Raw genomic sequence first — 22583 nt, 5'->3', positions numbered from 1 at the left:
CTATGCGCATGATGCATAAGAGCAGTGGGGAGAGAGGAAACCGGCAAGCTCGCTTTTCCATTTGGCTCCAGTGTCACGGCTCCATTCAGAAAAAAGACGGAGGGCTGTCAGTGGCTCGTCCTTTTTTACCGGAAATTCAGCAGCGATGGAAAAGTGCCCGTACCTACAGACATGAGACCGGCAGAGCAGGTGCCCAGAGGAGGAAAGTAGAGTGGTCGCTTGCTTCTCTTCACAATATCTTGCGACTTTCCAAGCTTTAGAGACGGAATAAAGGGTGTTTTGAGCAGCTTTTCTCTGTGACACACCTGACCTAAGTTGGATGGGAGACCCTCACAGCGAACTCTGAATGCAGTAAGCTTGCACTTTGTCTAAATTGTCAGTTAGTTGCTAATTTAGGTGGCGTCTAAGTGGGCTAGGTAGATCATAGGTCTGACAATTACAACTACCATCGTGGCACTTGCATTGTTAGTCTTCATACAGCTCCTGTTGTAATTATTGTAATTAGAAGCTCTCTTGCAAGGACATTGTTTCTTCAATGAGACAATACATTTGTGTTTCTCTTTCTGTGTAGTAGAGCCTCATTTCGATGTCTGCCTTTCCAAAGAGTTTGGTCTGAAAGTGCCTTCGTAGCCTATAAGGCGCTGTGAACCCCGTGGTCAGTGCAGTGAACTGTGCACTCTAAACAAGTGCGTGTGCAGAGGCGAATGCTGAGGTAATACGGAATTCCCTCCCTGTGTGTCCTGTGGTGGGAGGGGGAGGTGGAGGTGGCCGGGTGGGGGTGGAGAGTCACCGAAGTAGGCGTCTCTTCGCAGCACTGTCACACCTTGGGGAGCTGGGAGGAAAAGGACACCCTAAAGGCTTACATAAGGCTGTACATAAGGCTTTCTGTGGGTAAAGCTGTACTTTGTAACGGTGACAGTGTCTGACGGAGGCATTAGATACAGACAGGGTGCATATTTACTGTACATTTATATATGCTCGTTTCTGTTATTTGCAAGAAAGCAGTTAAAGTTTGCAGTAAATCAGCGGCAAAGTAGAGAAGATGTACAAGCAGCAGCAGAAGCAAGAGGGAGAAAGCACAACAGCAGAGCCCTCTTGAATAAAAAATCTGTTGCTATAAATAGCATGCCATCCTCATGGCCTCAGCACTGTTTCAGGTTTAGAAAACCTTGCTTTTTTCCCTCTTCTGTATTCTGATGAGTCGGACAGCACTCAACCTGAGGAGTATGTTTAACACTCTGACAATGAATCGCTCTTTGTGACATTATAATAGTTGCTCAATGTATTTGATTGTCTCTTACAGAAGTGTGAAAATTAATGACTTATAAGAGGGAGCTAATTTTTAAAGTTTTACTGCATTTGAAAGTAAAAGTCCATTGCTACGGATAATGGAATGATAATTTGGTGCTAGCCCTACCTTTGCTTGTGTAAAGTTAAAATGGTTAAAAAGTTAAAATAAGTATTCAGCTGTTATATGTATTTATTAAATGTCTGGCTTCAGGATTATTTGCTGTGTTTATTTGCTAAACTTAGCTCTCAGTCATACGTCACTTTAGTTTGTGTTTAAAGTCTTTCCTCGAGTCACGAAGAACACTTTTTGGCTGTTTGTTGAGTGGTTTTGTTGTTTCACAGCCGTCCTGTTTGTTTCTATACGACGGCCCGGCCCCTATCAGTTTATTGCGTCCCCAGTTTAGTTGCATACTGGCTGTGCGTGGGAAACAGTATAGAAGTGGAAGTACAGGAGGGAGTCAAAGGGGGGTAAAATCAATAGGATTCCCTCGAGTAAGTGTTGCTGTAATTGCCTTCAAGTCAGAGGGTTCATATTTTCCCTTTTTTTCCACCCCAAGTCTAACTTAAACCATTAGTGTCGTATAGAACAGTCACATCCCGAGCCTATAGAGCTCGTTTGTGTGTTGCAGCAAGTATTGGCTTTATTAGTGGTCGAGCTGTTTATTCAGTATGCTCATTTAGTACATTTCAACTTGGCATGTTTGTCAGTGTGTGTGTGCAGGCCAGTTCATCATTGCTTTAATTAGCATTCAGTTTTTGTCCTGAAAGATAATGAATTGAGATTTTCTGTGGCTCAAGAGCTCTGGGACGTCGGCTGCTGGAGTTCAGATAGTATTGAAACACCTCCATTCAGTCATTATACAGCATCGTGATCCTGATTGTGTTCACATTTTGAATGCTACCCTTGTGCTTTTATATGGTATCTATCTAACCATGTCATGACCCGATGGACCGTTTTATGAAGTTTTAATCCCTCCAGAGCAAGATGACTTGGGAGATATTATTGCACGCATCAGAAATCAAATATATGATCAAAATTAGGGCTGCTCGATTATAGAAAAAATAGTAATCCCGATTATTTTAGCAATAATTGAAATCACAATTGATTGCATTTAAAAAAAGAAAAGAAAAAAATATGAATATGCTGCTACCGTTTGTAAACTAATCCTCTATTAGAGACACCCCTGGCTCACCTGCCCCCTGCTGCCCAGCACCCCAGACCTGCCCAAGCAAACCGAGCACGCGGCCTGACGACATCATCACACAGCGCTGTTTGTTTATGTCGGACCAAAGCGTGTACCAGCAGCACATGATATGCAAGCGGAACAGCGCAGATACAGGTACATTCCTCTATTGACATGAATACGGCGAAAGCCTGATGCAAAAGGGCTGGTTCCACCTGTAAGTTGGAATGAATGAATGAATGGAAGTTTGGTTTAATCTCCAATCTGTTCAAGCTGGACTAAACTCATCGTCTCGCGTATTCGTTTGAGTGTAACCTCTATTTATTTAAAAGGGAAATTGATTTCTTCTCTAACCACTGAAATAATGATGGACAAAGTCAAAGCTATATTCACAAAAAATCAGCAAATAAAGTGCATCGCTCCCTCACTGCTTTTAGAGCAGCTCTGATCCTGGAGACACTTCTCAGACATGTTGCACCGAGAGGTGAGGCTTTGGACAATTTATATAATATTTAAACATCTTGACCCCCACCTTAACCGGGCACATTTTCTCCAGTTATTATCCAGGTATCGCAGGCATTACCCGAATGTAAATGTTTGTTGAAAAGAGTGTCAAAATAGTGACTAAAATGAGATGTAAATTTAGAGCAAAAATGTAAAAAAAAATAGCATAAAAAACAGACTCAACAAAAAAGGTACATAAACGCAACAACAATGCAACAAAAAAAGCAAGAAAAAAAGCAAAAGCAAAGTTACAAAAACGCATGAAAAAAGTTAAAGAAATGCAACAAAAAGTGACAAAAAAGACCAACAAAAAGTGCAACAAAAACGTAACAAAACGTGACGGCAACAATGCATTGAAACAACACAACGAGAAAAAAAGTGATCAGTTTTCTTGGTCTTGGCTTCCAGATGAGGGGATACACTGGCCTGTTGGCTGTAAGAAGCTTTTACATTTGGGCAAAGGGCAAAAAACACAGCTGTACCAAGAGAGACATACTTTTTATGTTTCCTCCTTTTTTGTTGTTCTATTTAGGATATGTATGGTCATTGGCTCAACTATTAAAGGGATATTTCAGGATTTTTGACATAGGGCTTCATTTCCTAGTTATCCAGAGTGTTGCTGATTTCTGGATGTATTTTTTTTGTTATTCATGCAGTTCTTATATTTGAAGAGTTTCGTGGCGCTAGGCTAGTGCTAGGCTAGCGCATTTCAACAATATCAGCTAGCCCGCATTAAAAACAGTCTGACACACTCCACAGTGCACCTGAGGCAAATCACTTTTAATGCCAGACTAACCATATAAATGTCTGTGTCCATAGAGTAATTTTAACCATTTTGCATTTAAAAGAACTTATATTTGAGCAGCTTCATGGTTGTATAAGCTACGCAGCAGCGGAGTGATCTGCTAGAAAATAGTCCCTAAAAATGCGATCATTCATGTGATGCAAGATCAGTTATATTCCAAAAATTATTGGAACGACACAGACATTTATGTGGTTAGTCTCGTGTTATAAGTGATTTGCCTCAGGTGCACTGTGGAGTGGGTGAGACTGTTTTTAATGCAGGCTAGCTGATACCATAGACATGCGCTAGCCTTGCACTAGCCTAGCGCCACGAAACTCTTCAAATATAAGAACTGCATAAATTGCACACAAAAAAAATCTCCAGAAATCAGCAGCACTCTGGATAACTAGGAAATGAGGCCCTATGTCAAACATCCTGAAACATCCCTTTAAGTGCTCAGTGGTGAATGGCTGAGCTAAAGCGAGGTGAGGAGTGGTCTCTCCTTTCGAAGGGCAGCGTACTGTAGTGTGTGTATTTCCAGGTAAACAGATGGCATGGCCCGCTGCGCCGCTGACTTGCCACCTCTGTCGGGTCAGCTCTGTGATGTAGCGAGTCGCTTCATGCGCAGGTTCCTCTAATTAACACAAGCTCCCAATCTCCGACTGCCACCGCCGTCACCACTGACCTCCTTATAGTGAAGAACAAGGGGAATCCAGAGCAAACCAACCGCTCTTTGCACAAGTGAAATGTTGGCTATAACTCGGAATAGAATTGTGTTCTGAGTGAATGCAAATGCAGTCTTTTCCCAGTCTGTCATATGTCTGCGCTGTCTGCATGTCATTAAGTGTCTCCAGTCAGCACTCGGCCTGTCATCCACCCTCTGTTTTCCTATTTTAGCTCCGTGTCGTCATTATTGGAGCATTGCTGTAGCATTGCTGTAGCATCTCTGCCCTGATGTAGTCTTTGTGTTTGTGAACTAAAGAGGACAAACTCTTCCTCTTTCCTGCCCGACCAACAACACAAAAAGAAATCAATCTGTTAATTTTATGGTGTGATTTTACTTCAGTCATGTGCACAATGATGAGTGTTTTGACAGAACAATGAAGCATTATTCATCTGGTTTATTGCCATTGAGTGACCGGAACATTTCCTGTCAATAAATGTTAACATGTGGATTTGTGCGCTGTGAAGAACCGGGGCAACTCGTTTTAAACGATCCTCGCATGTCGTTCTTCCAGCAGCGCATTTATATTTAGCATGGAAATGGTTAAAAGGGGCATTATGCAAATTTTTATGTGAAAAAAAAAAAGGTGATATTTGTTTGTATTGGACTTTGTAGTGACTCAGCGGCTGTAGCAAGGAGATTTTACTTTCCATCACAGTGGTCTGCAGGACGCTCCAGGATCAATTGTTTGGAAGGTTTTCACTGCTGACGGACCCTCTCCCCAGAAAACCTATGAAACAATTGATCTTGGAGCGCTGAAGAGGCCACTGTGATCGAAGGTAAAGGCGCCATGCTGAGTGACCACTCATACAGCCGCTGGGTCACTACAAGGATAAATATGCACAAATAAAGTTGCGTAATGCACCTTTTAAGCGCTGATCTGCATACTTACTGCATCTTAAATGTCTTAGAAGGATTCCAAAAGCAGTCAGCTAGTCAATTAATCCTCACTGTCCAAGTTTTATTTCATTATTTCATGCTGATACCGCCATTATTGATCGAGATACCTTATTTTCCGGACTATAAGTCGCACTTTTTTTCATAGGTCGCCTGATACTCCACAACGACTTATGTGCGACCCCCCATTTTTTTAACTCAAAAGTATAATTTCACATGCCGCTAGAGGGCACTGCAGGCTAATCGAGCAGCAGAAAGAAAGTTTGGAGTGAACGAGAAGCAGAGGTTAGAGAAGAAAACTAAACAAAGTTAATCACGGGCTAAAAGCTCCACATTTGGAGGAACGAGTCTGCAAATGAGAGCTTGAAAAATGTGCTGCCGGGAGAGGCTTGTCAACGGTGCAGTTACGCCTCCTTGCCCAGGTCGTTGCCAATGCGATTGTTCAGAAGTGACGCCGAGGATGAAGATTTCAATGGATTTAGTGATTTGGAGTGAGATCGAGAGTTTGGTATGTTGTTTATACTAGTTATCTGAACTGTTTATGTGACGTTAACATACCAGACACCTATTAAGTTTGTTGTTTATGCTTCATGTAGCTAATGTTAGCATCCCGTACGCCTATTCAGCCTGTTGTTTTTTCTTCATTTTTCTTCATTTTTTTTGCGTCTTTATACTCTGGAACGACTTATACAGTCCAGAACATACGGTAATCAGAAGCAAAGTTCAGCTCAATATTTATTGTTGTCAAAATAAAATGAAGCTCTGTCTATTCTCGGCACCATGGGTCGTATTGAATTTGGGACAGAGCCTATACAGTAGTTGGGACGGGATAGCTCCTGGACTAAGCTAAGCTCAGTTGGCGGAGCAGAGGGCCAAATGTGTGCTGTGTTGCCACCACTGGGCATGCTGTTCTGGAGGACACGGGCAGGTTTTAAAGGACCAGCACCTTAACACAGCAATGGCCCACAGACGCTCGAGCAGTTGGACTGGCAGGCTGCCGGATGTCCGGGTGGGTCTGGTTGACTTGCACCCCTTAAACTGAAGTGGCAGTGGAGTCACGCCATCGCCAGCTGTCACTGAAGGGCACTGTGGTAAATACTCAGCATTTCTTTTTTGTGTCTGTAGATTTAATGGCGGTAAATTGTCTGACAAATGTGCCTATGTAGGCGTCTCATTGATGTGATCGAAGCTTGAGTTGTTTACAGAGCGCCTTTGCTCTGATCCCGGAGGCTGAGCAGGGCGGGCCCGGTTGGTACTTGGATGCGAGACCACTGGGGGAACGGCAAGGAAGTTTGAGTGAGTGGCGGTCGATGGCGCGGATTGGCAGCCTCACTTCTGTCAGTCTAGTCAAGTTGTGTTAATGAATAATGTACAAATTTGTAAAGCGACTTTGAGCGTCCGGAAAAGCGCTATGCAAGACTAATGCATTATTAATCATTATACTTACAGAGCGCTCGTAAACTTTGTCGGCAGAAGCTACACATGTCCCTGTCTCCTCCTCACCCACACTGCACAGTATCTCAGACACATCAGATGGAGATGGTCAAATGTTTACGGGGCACAACCAATCATTACTTCTCAGGGTTTCTGCTTTATCGACCTCAGTGGAGTTTGCTCGTATTTTGCAGCAACAATGAATTGGGAATATGTTTGTGTGTAGAAATAAACACACTTATGATTTGCTAGGCCAGTTAGTTCTCAAACTTTTCAGGTTTTGGAGTCTTGTTTCAGCAGACTATATTGTGAAAAAGAGTCTCTAAAACACACAAACCAAAATAAAACGCTACTAGTGATGCTGTGTGTGGCAGAGAGCAGCGGAGGGGAAGGGGTCATGCAGCAGCAGGTGGTAGCTACTGTATGAGCTTCACTTTGGCTTTCAGAGAATACGCTAGTTTCTCACTGAGAGGAATTGGAGATAACACAGGTAGGAACAAATTTCGTGACGCTGTTTCTGCCTTCTGCACCGCTGTCCTCGCAGTCTTCCCCGGCCTGTGCGCTTGGTTGTGGGTGGAAACATGCTCCTGCGCTCAAACTGCACAACAACAAAACGTAAACATAAAAGTTTGGGTTGTAGTGTCAAAATTCTTGGTTTCTGTGCAGTGTTGCTGTTTGGAATAAAGATGAGCAAAGGTAAAACGCGAACTACAGCCTGTTGAAGTCTCTTGTTGTGAGGGAGTGGTTTTCATATCTACATAAATAACCGCTTGAGAGAGTGCCATGCAGATCCCTTTGAAACACGTATGTCCTGTTTGGTCACGTGTGGCTCGTTTGTTGCTTCTCCAGCCGCCGCTCTTCGCGTTTACGGCCGGCTGCATGTGTACGATCAGTTTGAACCCAAAACCCTCCGGTACACAGCAGCCGGGATAATTGGGGAAAGGGCTCCGGTCGTGAGAAAGGAAAGAAGAGAAAAATCTGGAGGTGTAGAGGGATATAGCTGATTTTCTCTTGGTGACAGAGCCTGTTGCCATGGAGCTGGCCCTCCCATTGGTGGAGTTCTGGGCCAATCATTTAACAGTGCAGATTGTTTCATCATTGAGAAGTTTTCCTCTCTTCCTGTCTCGCTAAACCGCCCATTGCTCTTCTCACTCCTCCCTTAAAGAGAAACTGAAAAATTGCATAAGGCTTGTATTGAGTGCACAAGCTGCCTCCTAGATTCAGTCTGACACAAGTATTATCAGTATTCTGGCACTTATCTAACTGTACCAGTACTGTAGCACTTTACATGGAGCATGACGGGTTGCCGGTTGTCTGTAAAGTCACGGACTGAGGCGTCAACATGTTTGCAGGGAATTTAGATTGCATACTGGAGTGAAAGTGTTGACATTTCACTTGAGAAGCCTCCAGCAGATTATCTTGATTGTCAGAGTACCTTGATCTGTGATTCTGGGAAAGCCAGAAACATCACAGAGGGTTTCCTTTTTCTTGTTTTTTTGAAACGGCCCAAACTAGATTATGCTTTTTGTGGTTGGCAGAGACATTTTCACATTAAAATATTGTTGTCTTTGGCTTAAGTCTCTCTAAATCAATGTAACACACCTCTGCAGTCATATAGAGTTTGCAAACGGGTATTGAAGCCGAGTTCTTCCCAATGAGAAACCTCTTTATATTTGGATACTATTTTGGTATGGCACAGTGGAACAGCAGTTAGCGCTTCACAGGTTCAATCCCCAGGGTCCCACAGGTATCATGTGGAGTTTGCATGTGCTCTCAGATGCTCCGGTTTCCCCATCGCTAAAAACATGTACAATAGGCCAGGTTGGGAGTGTGTTTGAGAGTGCAAGAGTGGGACAACTGATGGCTCAGGCCTACACTGCAAAAGGCCAATAACTAGATTAGTTTAAATGTTTCAATTTGAGCATAATATTTTCAATTTGAGTTCAGTATCATTAGGCATTTTCACTAGATTATTTCATTTGTTTTGCGATGTTTTTGACTCGTTTCACTACATTTTGTCTTGATTAATTTCTTTGCCAATGGGGTAAGAAAATAGCTCTTGTCCCGTTGGCAGTTTTACTTTTTTATTTCAAGAGAGAATACCTTCGAACAAGTCTTAAATGTCATCAAACAAAAGTGTTCTTGGTCCGATCAGGGAAAAAAGTCTAAATGAGTTAAAGCAGTACTAAGTAACCCCTGCCCCTAGAGGCCATAAGCACCACTGCAGGGGTAGTAGCAAGTTACGTTTTTTTACTCATTAATTGTTTGTGGGAGTAAATGCTACGCTGACAGAAAAGACAAAGGGAGAGAGGGATATCGTACATCCACTTTCACAATGGAGATATTTTTTTTCACTCAAGCTTGGCTGTAAATACTGTATAAGTGGCGCCATAGCCCGCAGTTAGCTTTGCCCGTTATCCTGTTAGCTTCTTGGTGATTCCATTAGTGTGTATTGGTGGCTCCTACCCGGCGGCAGTGAAGTTGCAAGCATGGTTTTCTGGGCAGAGAAACTAAGGGGAGATGAAACCCCCCCCCCCCCCCCCCCAATCATCTCATTAGCACTTGTATCACCCCCAAAGGTACTAAAAAAAGGATTTATTAAGCTACACAAGTTACTTAGTGCTGCTTTAAAACCGCTCAAAACAAGATCAATGCTCTCAATCCAACTCGGTGGTTTATGCGATCTACAACGTTGGATTGCACGCGATTCCTGTATTAGTTTTTGCCGTTTATATTTCAGTCTTCTGCTGAACGCTGGACTTTGTATAGAAAATGTCAGTCGGATGCATTTCGTAATTCGTCGGGCACCATTTCCAATGCTGCCACTTTCATAAACGCTGCGCTCAGAAGCAGGAATCCCCTCTGACGTGACCAGCCTCCCGTCTCCGCATCACCCACGTTCTCCTTGTGTAACATTTGCACATCTTCCCGGCTTCCTCCACCCGTCCCATGGCCACGGAGACTGTGCACAGGCTTAAAGCGGCCACAGCGGCAGACTCGCGGAGAACTATAGGAAAGGTAGGTAGGTAACTCAGGAGAGAGGGGAGGGAAGGAGGGGAGCGAATGACTCATAGCGCGTCCCACAGGACTGAGTGGGCTGGCGGAGTGGAGGAGGATGGCGTCAGCAGCAGGCCTGACAATTTAAGAAGACACATTAAAAAAAGAGGAAGAAAAAGGAAGAGCGGGGAGGGAGAGAAAGAAAGAAAGGAGTGAACTGTGACAGTGGGCGGATGTACAGAGATGGGAGGGGTCGGCGGAGGGGGGGGGGGGGGGGGGGGAGGAAAGACAAGGAGGGGTATCCTCGCTGCACTGAAGGTAAATGGAGCGGAGGTGGCGGTGGCAGGGAGGCGGACAGATACGTACATGGTGATGAGAGAAATCCTGGCTTCCGCTTCGTTCCGGTTCACTCATTGAGTAGTTGCGTTGACGCCCGTTTGCTCTCATTCAGTCTCCTTTGACAACTTCAGCGTTCTGCGACCGGGGGCACTTTAGCACTTGGCGAGCACTTGGGATTATTTTTGGATTAAAAAAAAAAAGAAAACACAATCCAAAAGTTGATTTTTATTGATTCGATGGGCTTTAAAGGTTTCTTTTGAGTCGTAGTTTTCCTAAATGATTGGCTGCACCCTTGAGGTGTGGGGTACTTGGAGTTCCAACGAAAGGCTCGAGGGGGACGTGACATTAAGTAAGTCTATTTATCAGAGTTAAGACAAGTAACAAGCAATGTGCAATAGGGCAGGGCGATATGGCCTAAAATATATATCACGATATAAAAAAGAATATCACGATAACGATATATTTGATATATTTGACATATTTGACAATGGACAAATTCAAAATCCCAGCCTCACGCCTTTTGGGAAGATTTATTCAGTGATATATATATTTTTTTTTTTACAGTGTACTAATTTCCTCACAAATCTGATCTACTGAAGCAGTTTCCATTTTTCATTTCATTTTGCTTTTTAAGCACCTGTCCCCGTGCTCTACAGTGTTTGTCAGTGTTTGTGCTGCCCTGATGGAGCCGAGCGTAACATAAATTATATCGTGTCCACAGCGATGTATGAAATTACAACGATATCAAAAAATGATACCGCGATTCAATATGGCCCACCCCTTATGTCCAATATATGCACTCAGATCAAGTGATCCAACAGGAGTGTCGTGTGCGTACGAAATTAGCCATGTGCTTTGGTTTTATGTTTCATTCGAGCAGCAAGTTGGTATTCCACCATTAGTACATTTCCCGATGTGTTTTTTTTTTATTGGCTTTAAGGTTTTGTAATCCGGCATATTCCTCCACCCACCCTGACCCACCCCACGACATGACATGAAAGTATTTATACTCATTTTGCTGTGGACAGATGACTGAAAATATAAAAGCCTTTTTTAAACCGTAGCTATGATGAGCAGCCTCACCCACTTAAGTGTTTCATAAGTAAAATCCTATTCAGAAATCCCCAGTAAAGGTGGCAGTAAGGCTATTTTGTAACTCATGGGCGTAAAACACATTGAAAGGTCTATCTTAAACGCATAAGCTGGAAAGACATTAAGCAATTCACCACATTTTCAAGCATTTTGTAACGGCACTTTCTTGGAAAACGCCAGCTGGTCAGTAGATGATGGCCTCCATTGTGCTTAATTTTCCGAAAAGCTTGTGAGCTTGTGAATGGGAACGTTTACTTCTCGAACAAAAACGGGAATGGAGGTGTTTGTTTAAGTATCTCGGTTGTTTTTAAATGGCCCTGCTTCCCTCAGTGAAACTCACTGACGCTGCAGTTTTGCACGTTCCTAAACGGTTCCCCCTCGTCAAGCACACTGCCAGGCCCTTTCTGCTCCCCTCCCGTTTGAGCTCGTACCACACGAACGCAAAGGGGAATCCTCTCTGACACAAACACACACACACACGATGTTTTGTGCACACAGATGAATGCAGCTCATGTGTAATGGCAGCCATGCGTATACGAGAGCGTTCATAACCAAGCTGCCTCTGACGTCAAAGGGGTGAGGTCTGATACAGTTTTGGAGAATGAATCGGAATGCCCCGTCTCTCTCCCGCTGCGGTTTTTTTTTTTTTTTTTTTGAATGTGCTCGGCTTCTCCTCGCCGCCTTTCATTCACCTGCAGTTTTCATTCAGCCTCGGCAGAGAAAATGGAGAGGCACGTCCGCGGCGCGCATGTCTCTTCATTCTGAAAACGGAGGGAGATGCGATGAATGAATTGAAGTCTCCTCACACGGTCCACGCAGTAAGACGAAGGACACCCGCCGTGGCACAAGAATTTCAAACCATTAGGCTTCGTCCATCGCTGTAGTTCTATGCAAAACAGGACTTTATTTACCGAGACCTTTTGTAGGGACTGTAAAAGACGATGAACGATAATCTAGCGTAAAAACAAGTACATAAGGGAGTGCTCTCGGTCACAGCTGTAGGATTAGATTCTGCCTGAGTTCTGACTCCACTTGAAAGGCAAAGTGAAAGCAATGCAAAGAGAAGGATGCATGTTTGTGGCTTGATTTGCAAAAAAGATTGAGCTATGCCTGTTTATGGGAAAACTATCTTTGTTGTAGGGCTGCTCGATTATTGAAAAAATAATAATTACGATTATTTTTGTCATACTTGAAATCACGATATTCAAACGAATACGATTTATTTTATTTTTATATTTATTTATAAAAAGACTATGCTGAATATTTTCTGTTTTCTGAACAATCATAAAAGTACAAATGATTTCAAGTATGCCCTGATTAAGGAGAGGTCTCTGTTTCACTCCTGCCCCCTCCTGGCCAGCCCTCACACCTGCGCAAGCAAACTGAGCAGCGCGGCCTGATGACATCATCACACAGCGCTGTTTGTTTTTATGTCAGGCAAAAGCATGAGCCATGGCACATGAGATGCGAAGGGAAAATAATCCCAGCGCCATGAAATAATGCAAGTCTGCTTTGCAAAAATATAAATAAATAAATTGGGGAAAAAAGTGGAAAAAAAAGGTTATTTTTCGATTATGCCAATTTTGTAATCCTTTAGTGTAATAATCGAAATTGTAATTAATTTCGATTAATTGCACAGCCCTAGTTTGTTGTATAGTAAAACAGTATATCAAAACTCAATTTTGTTATTATTGGAGGATTGTATTCTCCTGGACATTAGACTATTTTCCCTAGAACACATGATGCTTTTAAAGGGACAGGCCACCGTTTTTCCATACTGAGAAATGTTCTTACCTGAGCTAAGTTGATGCGCACCTGTCTGGTCTTTGTGCGTGCCCGTGGAAGAGCATGGTAGCTTCCAACTTCACCCCCCCTTTTGGAGCCATAGGAATACATTGGGAGATGCCAAATGCTAACAACGTCTTTGGTCGTTTTGTGTGATTGAGAGCATGCGTAAAGACCAGACAGGTACGCATCAACTCGTCCAAGCTCAGGCAAGAACATGAATTCAAAATGGTGGCCTGTTCCTTTTGAGAAGAAATCGCCTCAATAGACTCACTACTTCACTTATTCCCTTCCGTTCTTCCGCCAACTTAGCAGCAAACACAAATCTTGCTCCGTGTGTGTGGGCCTGTAGTCAGACTGACCTGCCCCACTGCTAACTATTGCTGAGACCCTGACCCAGCTTGACCCTGCGCTGCTAAATTTGACTCTGAACTCCATACCTGCACAACGGTCTGTGGGGAGCTCTGTCTGAAGCACATGTGTCTTTTTTTTGCGCCTGTGCGAGATGGCCGTCTTTCACTCACTGACCCCGCCGACTGCTGTCTGACTGGGCACCCTTCCATTCACAGTGTTGGGTGCAGTAACCCGACACAGTGGGCAAGGCTGCGTGTGGCTTCTGTGTCTCAGCTGGTGTGCTGTCATCAAGCGGCCCATGTTTTAAAAGCCTGGGTCAGAGCAACCTGTTCTTCACTCTCTCCTTGTTATCCAACTACATTATATGATTGGTTGTGTTTCCACTTTCTTCTATGCAACCAAAATCTTCATTATGATCTTCTGCTTCTTCCGTTTGTGAGGCCCTGATTTTAATGTTCTGGTGCGGTAAGGTGCAATTGCTGGTCCTTTAACGCAACGTGGATTAATTAAGTAGCACACAAGTTTTAGCATTGTATATGGGTTTGCGATTGCGAAAAATTATTTGCTGAATAATCATATATCAGCAAAGGAAAGGACTTTAGAAATTTGTTTAACGCTTAAGTTTACCGGTTGTCACTTTAAAGCGTGTCACACGGGGAGGGATTATATTCATTCACCCCACACACGGTGGTAGTAAGCCATTAATGAAGCCACGGCTGCCTTTTGGGGCAGAGCGATATAAGCGCGGCTGCAAACATCTGTGACCGCCACCGTTCACTCACGCACTCAGACATCTTGGCCACAGATGTTTGTGTTGCAAGGAGCGAAATGATCTATTACGAGAAACTCAGATACTGTCCCTTTAAGACTATGAAATACTTTCACTTTGTAATTTTCCAGGTTTATGGAGGATTTAGTGGTTGGTCACTTGGGGGGAAACTGTACAAAACTAAGATCTAACCACACTCTGCTCCTTCAGTGTGCACATGAAAACTGATATTTTGAGAAAAAGACATATTGGACATGCAATGTTGATTAATGCTTAAAGGGACTAGATGCAAGTTAGCCATTTTATACTCACTACTGCCACCTCAGGTCATATGCGTAACTGCAGCTTCTATATTAAGCTTGTGCATGACGGCATTTGGGACCCGAAGTAACAACTTTTTGAGTGACAGTGCAGGATTTTAGAGGCAGTTGTGGTGAACAGGTCTGGGCTCATTCTACACAGGAGGAAAACACTTAAGTTGAACTTTTTTCACCTCTGTATAGTCCCCTTTTTAATGTTTATTTTAGCAAATCAGGCAAGGCACGTTTATTTGCAGAGCACAATTCATACACAAGGCAATTCAATGTGCTTCACAGTTGCATAAAACTACAAGGAAGCAGAGAAAATCAATAAAACATCAACATACAAATGTATCAATTACAGTAAAAGGCAAGAGTGCAGATAAAATATTTACATTCTTAACGTTTACATTCTTCATTTACACAATCACATCATTACATAGTAATAAACGCAAAAGGAGTAGGCCCAATAACAAAGCTTACAAGCACATTAAAGCATGACTGAACTACACATTTACTAAAGGTTTCAACAAGCAAAATGTTCCGAACGTCACAGCCCTAATACAGTTCAGGCTCTTACCTGTTTAGTTGTATTGCAATTAGCACTGATTTAATTCGACCCTGTGCAGCTATTATTGCTCCCTTAGTCATATTTTTTCTTATTCCTGTCGATAGGTGTGATGTTGATGTAACTCACAGCTTTTTTTTTTTTTTCACATTTCCGCCAGCGAGCCTTTGAATGACGTTAATTGTGAGACGTTTCCAAACATAGCCCGATCTTTACATCAATCTATGCAGTGACTGGTCTCTGAGGTGCCCATTTCTCAAGTGGCTACGTTCGACTGGTTTTAAATAGCCGAAGTTGATTCTTAGACCGTCTGTGCTAGATTTGGTGTGACCTGAAAGAGCCTCTTCCCCCGTTGTGTTATTAGTACTTCAAACGAAAAGCACTTGAGGAGTTTGTTCCGCGGTTCGGTGTTTCTCCTACCTCTCCTGCGGACACTTCAATCTACATATTTATTTTTGATTTCATTCTTCCTCCTGCCCTTCTCCCCGACACTCGCTCGACACAAATGGCAGCAGTTGCCCGAGTGACGTTACAGTCTCCTTGGCAACGCTCCGGATCGGTTTGTGTGTGTTGAGGGAAGCGGAGAGCGGGGGTTCGGGATGGAGAGAGGAGGGAACACATAACTAGGAGGAAGAGGAAAGAGGAGGAGGAGGAGGGAGAATGGTAAAAGGGTGTACTTTCACTCACTGTACCCCATTTCCGCCTGTGATTCACCATTTGGCCCACAAACCCTCCGCTTTTAAGTTTCAGACAGGAAGTGTGCTCTTGCAGGAGGAGAGCGCGCGCAGTTTCTAATCAAAAGCCGTTGACGCTTTGAACAGCACACTTAAGAAAAAGGGGGGACGCGGATGGAGATGGGACTGACTCAGGCTTTTGTTTTGCTGATACAAACTGGAGTGTGGATGCTCGCGCGGCTGTGTTGTATAAGCAGCTCTGTCGGGTGGGGGCACGTGGGTGTCCTGGTCAGTGATGTAGCATAATTAGGCCATCGGCTAGCTCTCAGAAAGGGCTTAGAAAATGACTTTTGTTCCAGGAAATAGGAAATACTTTTTATTTGGATTTTTATCAAGTACAATAGTTAAACTTCTTCCACAAAAATTTCCACACGCAGACTCCCTGCAGTTAATGAGAAATTGGCTCCTAAAGCGGGGAAGTTTGTGAAAAAATGGACATTTTAGCCTCTATAGGCATTTTTGACTCCGGTTATTTCAAAAGGTGTAAAGGCCACAGACTTAAAATTTTACAATCATAAAGACAATACTAAAAATATTCAATATGTGGTAAAAGAAGGTGGATAGGAGTGCTAGTTTTTAAGAAATAACTTTTGAAAATATGCCTTTTTTGAAATATGCGTCCTATTGAAACAAGCACACTATGGGACCTACCATTTCCCCATGACATTTTCAAATTAGATTTTAAGAACATAAATAACAAATTGCTCCAGATAAGTTTCAAACATTCTTTTATTTTTTGTGATTTTGGGGTTTTTAACCATCAGAAGCAGATCAAGTGTATCTTGGCATATGGACGAAAGCTTGACTTCAGTCTTGCCTGTTAGATCTTGTAATTCATTCAATATAAGACCTTCTACTGCAGTGGTTCCCAACCTTTGTTCTTGATTCCCCTCCTGTGCATGCTGTAGTCAGCCCGGGGCCCCCCCTCAGTCGAAACAAATACAATAAAAAAATCAAAACCTGAAAATATTTACCGATATGCATTTTAAACACATTTTCTGAAATTAGATAGTTTTATGCACCTGTTGTGATTTTTAACCATTTTAACTTGTGCAAATGTATGACCTGACACTCTGACCAGACAAAGCTCTGGGCCCCACCTGCCGTCCCAGGAGCCCCCGCTCCCCAGGTTGGGAACCACTGTTCTAACGCACTCTCTATCCAGGCAAGGAGGCTAAAAAGTTCTTGTCGTTAGGGTCCTTTAAAGGCTCTTTCTGATGTAAAGTGTAACTCCTGAATTACTGTCCTCGTTCAGTGTTTCAAAAGTTCACTATTATTTCTCAGATTAGACGGTGATCGGAGGAAAATCAGCTCGAATCCTTGACATCAGCCTGTCCGATCTGAAATCAAAAAGTACCGTTAAGTTTAATTTACAACTAGTTTATTGTATGTTGATGGTACCTTATATACCAATTTTTTTTTTATTACATTGTATGTACAGTTTTGGGGCCCATATGAGTAGATTATTAGTTAAAAAATAAAGTCTAGTGTCTGGGATGATAATGGATGATTGTGGATCTGTGAGTGGTTTGTTGTGCCTTTTCTGAAACCGCATCCTCCTTCCTTTTCCTACTCACTAACACTCGAAATGCATGTTCCCTCGAAGGAAAGGTCTGTCCTAAGCAGAACACGCAGCAGGAGAAGTGGTTTATAAGCATCGATGCGACTCACAGGTGTGTGTTACAGAGAGCAGCCTCATGCACTAAACTATTTATGTTCCATGTTTATTTACAAGAGTCACATTTTACAGTCATATAGATATTTGATAATGAAAAAGAAAGCAGAAATGAGACCAAATATTGGCAAGTTTTAAGAAGCTAAAATATAGTGTACATATGAACAATCTGAATCTGAAACTCTAAGAGGAAATTAATGTTCAATTCAAAGAAGTAGTGTAAGTGTGAAGCAAAAGGAAGGAGGCGGGTTCAGAAAGGGCCAAGGTCAGATGCCACAGAGTCAGACACATTTTGTTCTAGGCCCAAGTTAGAATTTGATGGGGAAAAAAAGAAATCTCACTTCTCTGATATTAATTTAGACCAACCCAATAAATCCCTGTAAATCTAAATGCATGACTTGATTATAAGACGGTGATAAACAGAAAAATACATGACATACCTCTAATCTGAGGCCTCTGACGACTCTGCAGTTCATTGATGATCTTTAGCAGAGTCTCATCAGGATCATTTCTCTGTTGTCCAAAGTCCTCCAGACAATCACAGGAGATCTCGTATGTGGCCACAGATGGCAGGTTCTCCCACTGTAAAAATACAGACAAAGCACATTTTAGGTTTTTAACAAAAAGTACAGTCAAGAATCAAAGCCATATCTGAGGAGCCAAAAGGACAGAAACTGAGAATTCAGAGCTTAGATTAATATAATATTTACTATAATTTTCAGTCAGATAGTCTTCAAAACGTGTTAAGAATATTGCTATAAAAAGGCCTCTAGGTAAGTGTTGGATCGCAGTTTGCAGAATATGTTCAGCATTTTTCAATGTGAATGCAGTTGTTCCGAGCCCTGGAGGATTCATTCTGATTGTCCCATGAATACATACCTCACTCTTTCATGTTGAGTCTTTAAATGAAGTGAGGCGAGGCTTTACAGGACCAGGCTCCACCACAACATGTTTTCATCACGTAATTGTCCTGGAAAATGAAGAAAGCAGATTCAACAGAAATAACTACAGCAGTATCAGTATCAGTAGCCTTATGTATCATGTACAAGTAACTGTACTAATATTCTCCATTTTATCATGGACTTAATTGGACTTTGGAGTGAAATAAGAGACTGAAAGGATCAGTGATTCCAACTCACACCGAAGAGACTTATTCCAGCAATAATAAACTATTAACCACAGTTTACTGCAGTGAACAACCACAGACTGTAAAAACAACAGAGCTGTTCACAGTGGCACTCTTTAATTTACTTTTTTGATTGGTTTGCGCTTTATTATAGCAACAACATTTGACAAACTTTGATAGGTTCAAATGTCAACATGCTTAAACATCTTTTTGGTGTAACTAACTGGTAAAGTTATTTGCTATTATAATTTCTAAAGCAAATCAGACAAATGGGGAACTACATCCAGAATGAGAACAAACTACGAATTTTCTTCGGGTCATACATGCAACGTGAGGCACAACACGTGTGTCGCTCCCTCAGGCATTATTTGTATTAGCATTATACTACACAATAAATAAGAATGTACTCACGAGTAGGACAACCCCCTGGCTGCCGTTTTAAGAGTCTTTGCCTGGCGTAGGTCTGACGATCTTTGAAGAAGAGTTCGCAGAAGTTTGCAGTTCATTTTCCTCGCTGTCCAGGGAGTATAACAGGTCTATGGTCCAAATCCACTCGTTTGCGATCTTCGTGAGTGTTGCCCACTCTGCTCGAGTTGTTCTCGCTGCAGAGGATCTAAAGTTTGCCTTCAGAAAGCTGGATTTTCTTCACGATAGTAGCTAACAGCTGCGCTGTCAGTGAAGGCGCTCCTCTGGGCTGCGTGTTTACTTCCGGGTTGCGGTGTCAACGCGATGCGCCGATTGGTCAGAAGTAGGTCAGGTGACCCTAAAATCATACGCGCCAGAAGAAAATAGTTCCCATTTCACGCTCGAATTTCTCAAAAACTGCAGGGTTTCTGCATGTGGAAACTTTATTTGACCCCTTTTGTTTTATATAGTTTCAGAATATGCAAAGAAATTGTATTTCTGATTTCCTGGAACAAAACTTCACGCTAGAAAAGCTAGCCAATGGCCTAAATGCCGCTGCTGATACTGCAGCTGATGACGTTCTTTTGCCTTTCTCGGGTCTCCCCTCAGCGGGACTCCCTGCCTTGTTTGCCGGAGCTCTCTTCCAATTCTGTACTGCGCAAAAAGATATAGTAATACGCGTTACATGTATGTGAATAAAATACGAGTCCTTATGAAAAGTAGTGAACCGAATTCGTAGCTAAATGCTTCATTGTTTTACATAAGGAAACTGGCTCCATGTTAAATGCAATGCACTGATGAAATTGACCTCACATATTCCAGCTTTTGTGATTTTGTTTTTCACACACTGATGCTCTAAATGCCTAATAATAGTTGCTTGCTGATGTGATTGAATAAATGAGACCTTGGTGCTCATGTAAGCCTAGTTTCTCAATGTGCGCAAAGCTTTCAGTTGCTGTGTCCCCTCCTTTCCTCATCGCAGCGGCAGCAGCAGCGATGAGTCACTGGTTGTGTTTGAGATGACGTCACCCGTGTCTCCTCTTGTGCTCTTGTGCAGGGCTCCCGGCTGAACACAGACCATGCTGCTGCACTGAGCTGGAGGGCGAGCTCTGAGAGGCTGCTGGTGGCTGGCCCCTTTCACCCCTCCCCCCCGTCCGGCTGCCTTCTGCTGCCTCTGCCTCTCGCCCACCTCACTGCTGTAAATATTATGCATGATTTCTACAGTGTTTGTACAAAATTGCATTTACTGTCATTAGCAGCACAACTTTTTCCACTGATTTATCGAACAGCTTGGACAGTTTTATCGTTTTGAAACCACTTAAATGAGGATTTTGTTTGTGGTATTCTTGTTCTTGCAGACTCTGAAGGCGTGCTATGGACAGTCCCTCTCCTTGTGCCGCCGCTGAGCCCAGTACAGTACCATAGTATTGTCCCCTCTTTCTCCGGCTTGTGGTTCCCATAAAGGCCACAGCGCAAAGGGCCCTGGTGTGAGACCACCTACAGGTATACACCACAGTAGCACATGTTTTTAAAGGGATACTTCAAGATTTTTGACATAGGGCCTCATTTCCTAGTTATCCAGAGTGTTGTTGATTTCTGGAGATTTTTTTATTTTTTATTCATGCAGTTTTTATATTTGAAGAGTTTAGTGGTGCTAGGCTAGTGCTAGGCTAGCGCATGTCTATGGTAACTAGTAGCCTGCATTAAAAACCTCAAAATCTGCGTTTCCATATCTGATTTTTAAAAAGCTCCTTTGTGAATTCCACGTGTAGTAACGCCGGCCGCAGGTAAACAAACTACTGTAGATCCGGAAACCGAGCAGATCACTCCACCGCTGCGTAGCTCACAACCAGGAAGCTGATGCTGCTCAAATATAAGTTCTTTTAAATGCAAAATGGTTATATTTCAAAAATTATTCTGTCAACACAGACATTCATATCATATCAGCAGTCTGGTGTCATAAGTGATTTTCCTCAGGTGCACTGTGCTTGGGTCAGGCTGTTTTTAATGCAGGCTACTAGTTACCATAGACATGCGCTAGCCTAGCACTAGCCTAGCATCACTAAAAAAAAACTCCTGAAATCAACAACACTCTGGATAACTAGGAAATGAGGCCTGATGTTAAAAATCCTGAAATATCCCTTTAACCTGTTTCAGAGTTGTGGCACTTTATCGACAATGTACGCAGGTGCAAACAACGCACTAAACGTTACCAACAAAAACAAAAAATGTGTGTCTTTCCTTTTAATCTTACAGCCACTCCTGGGTCCCCCACCCAACCCCCTCCCCATTTCCCACCCTCTCCCCCTCCCACAAGAAGATGTCAGTGAGCCTGACTACAGACATCCAGCAGGAGGGAGAGAGCGGGCCACTCATTGAGCCCTGTAGTCGAGGCAAGACCTCCCCTCAACCACAGGGCACCAAGGAGGTGACAGGAGAGAGCCAGGAACCTGAGGACGCGGGTCCCCAGGATGCACTGGTAGGCCAGGAGCCGCCGCCGTGGGGCTATTTCATGATGGGATTTGTTCTTAATGTGGCAATTTGTAAAACAGAGCCTCACCTGTGCAACAGCTAAACCCCTTGGCCATCCTGCAGCAGCACATTGCATTTGACTCTGTTGTTATTATTTTCTATGTTATGTCGCTCTTTTCAACAGCAGTTAACCTTGTCAATCTCTTTCAGAAACGGGCTGCAAACCACAGCCATGGAAGGAAAAGGGCCAAAGTAAGTCATGTGTTTGACAATTGTCCTCAGATGTTTGTCTAGGCTCTCAGTCGTCCAAGGTTTAGAAGAGACTCTGGAGCTCTAGCTTGTGTTGTTACATTCTATTTAAATGGGCTGCAGATCCTCATCAATGTCAATGTCTCAATATCTTTGGAAAAGCTGATTGCTAGCATTTAACATGCTGAATTTATATTGTCAATGCATCTTCCTTCCAGTCTAATGCCAAAGTGAAGCTGGTACGAAGTCTTGCAGTGTGTGAGGAGTCCTCGGGTCCGTTCTCCAATGATGGGCCTCTGGAATCGGTGCTTGGCTTTCTTTTTTTTTTTGATTGATTCCCTGCTAAAAATGCATATTCAACTCAATGTCTCGCTTTGATCTGTTAGGATATCATCCAGTTGCACATCAGCTGTCCATCAGACAAAGAGGAGGAGAAGTCGTCAAAGGATGAATACGAAAATGAAGAAAAGGAAAAGAAGGACAAAACTCCTCGAAAGATGCTATCACGCGGTACAATGCTTTTAAACTCATTGCAATGGATTACGTTAATTTTTGTCGTTTATTTACCTCACCTTAGTTCATTTGTGAAGACAGAAAATATCGAAACATTATGGGAAGGTCCAGAAGTTTGATTTATTAACCACAAACGAGCTCGACATGTCCACACTTGGCAGGCAAATGGTACCACATTGAATATTAAACTATAGCCTCTTTGGAATGTTCCATGTGAATGCAATCTTTCACACTGTTGCGGGCCTAATGCCAGGTTAGTGACCATTATAAAGACTGTAGTACGTGTCAAGGGTGGCATCAAGCATATTTCTAATAAAGGAAATGGGGATCCCGTGTCTTCTTAAATTACCTGTGGTCCCTCTCTGCGTCATTAGACCTAGCGTTGCGTA

At 42.9% G+C, this 22583-nt stretch overlaps 1 protein-coding gene across 1 annotated transcript in view; it reads left to right on the top strand.

Moving 5' to 3' along the window:
- The window catches only part of r3hdm2 (R3H domain containing 2), a 48623-nt gene continuing 26040 nt past the window's right edge, over positions 1 to 22583 (top strand). Inside the window, exons 1-7 of the mRNA XM_079579373.1 lie at positions 1 to 351; positions 20018 to 20158; positions 20319 to 20463; positions 21217 to 21439; positions 21643 to 21684; positions 21900 to 21986; positions 22068 to 22191. Of these exons, the coding sequence (XP_079435499.1) occupies positions 21281 to 21439; positions 21643 to 21684; positions 21900 to 21986; positions 22068 to 22191 (412 nt within the window). The 5' untranslated portion in view covers positions 1 to 351; positions 20018 to 20158; positions 20319 to 20463; positions 21217 to 21280. The remainder of the gene's footprint in view (positions 352 to 20017; positions 20159 to 20318; positions 20464 to 21216; positions 21440 to 21642; positions 21685 to 21899; positions 21987 to 22067; positions 22192 to 22583) is intronic.

Source organism: Gobius niger (assembly GCF_951799975.1).
Source record: "Gobius niger genome assembly, chromosome: 20".
NCBI classification, from domain to species: domain Eukaryota; kingdom Metazoa; phylum Chordata; class Actinopteri; order Gobiiformes; family Gobiidae; genus Gobius; species Gobius niger.
This window is presented reverse-complemented; position numbering and strand designations above follow the sequence as displayed.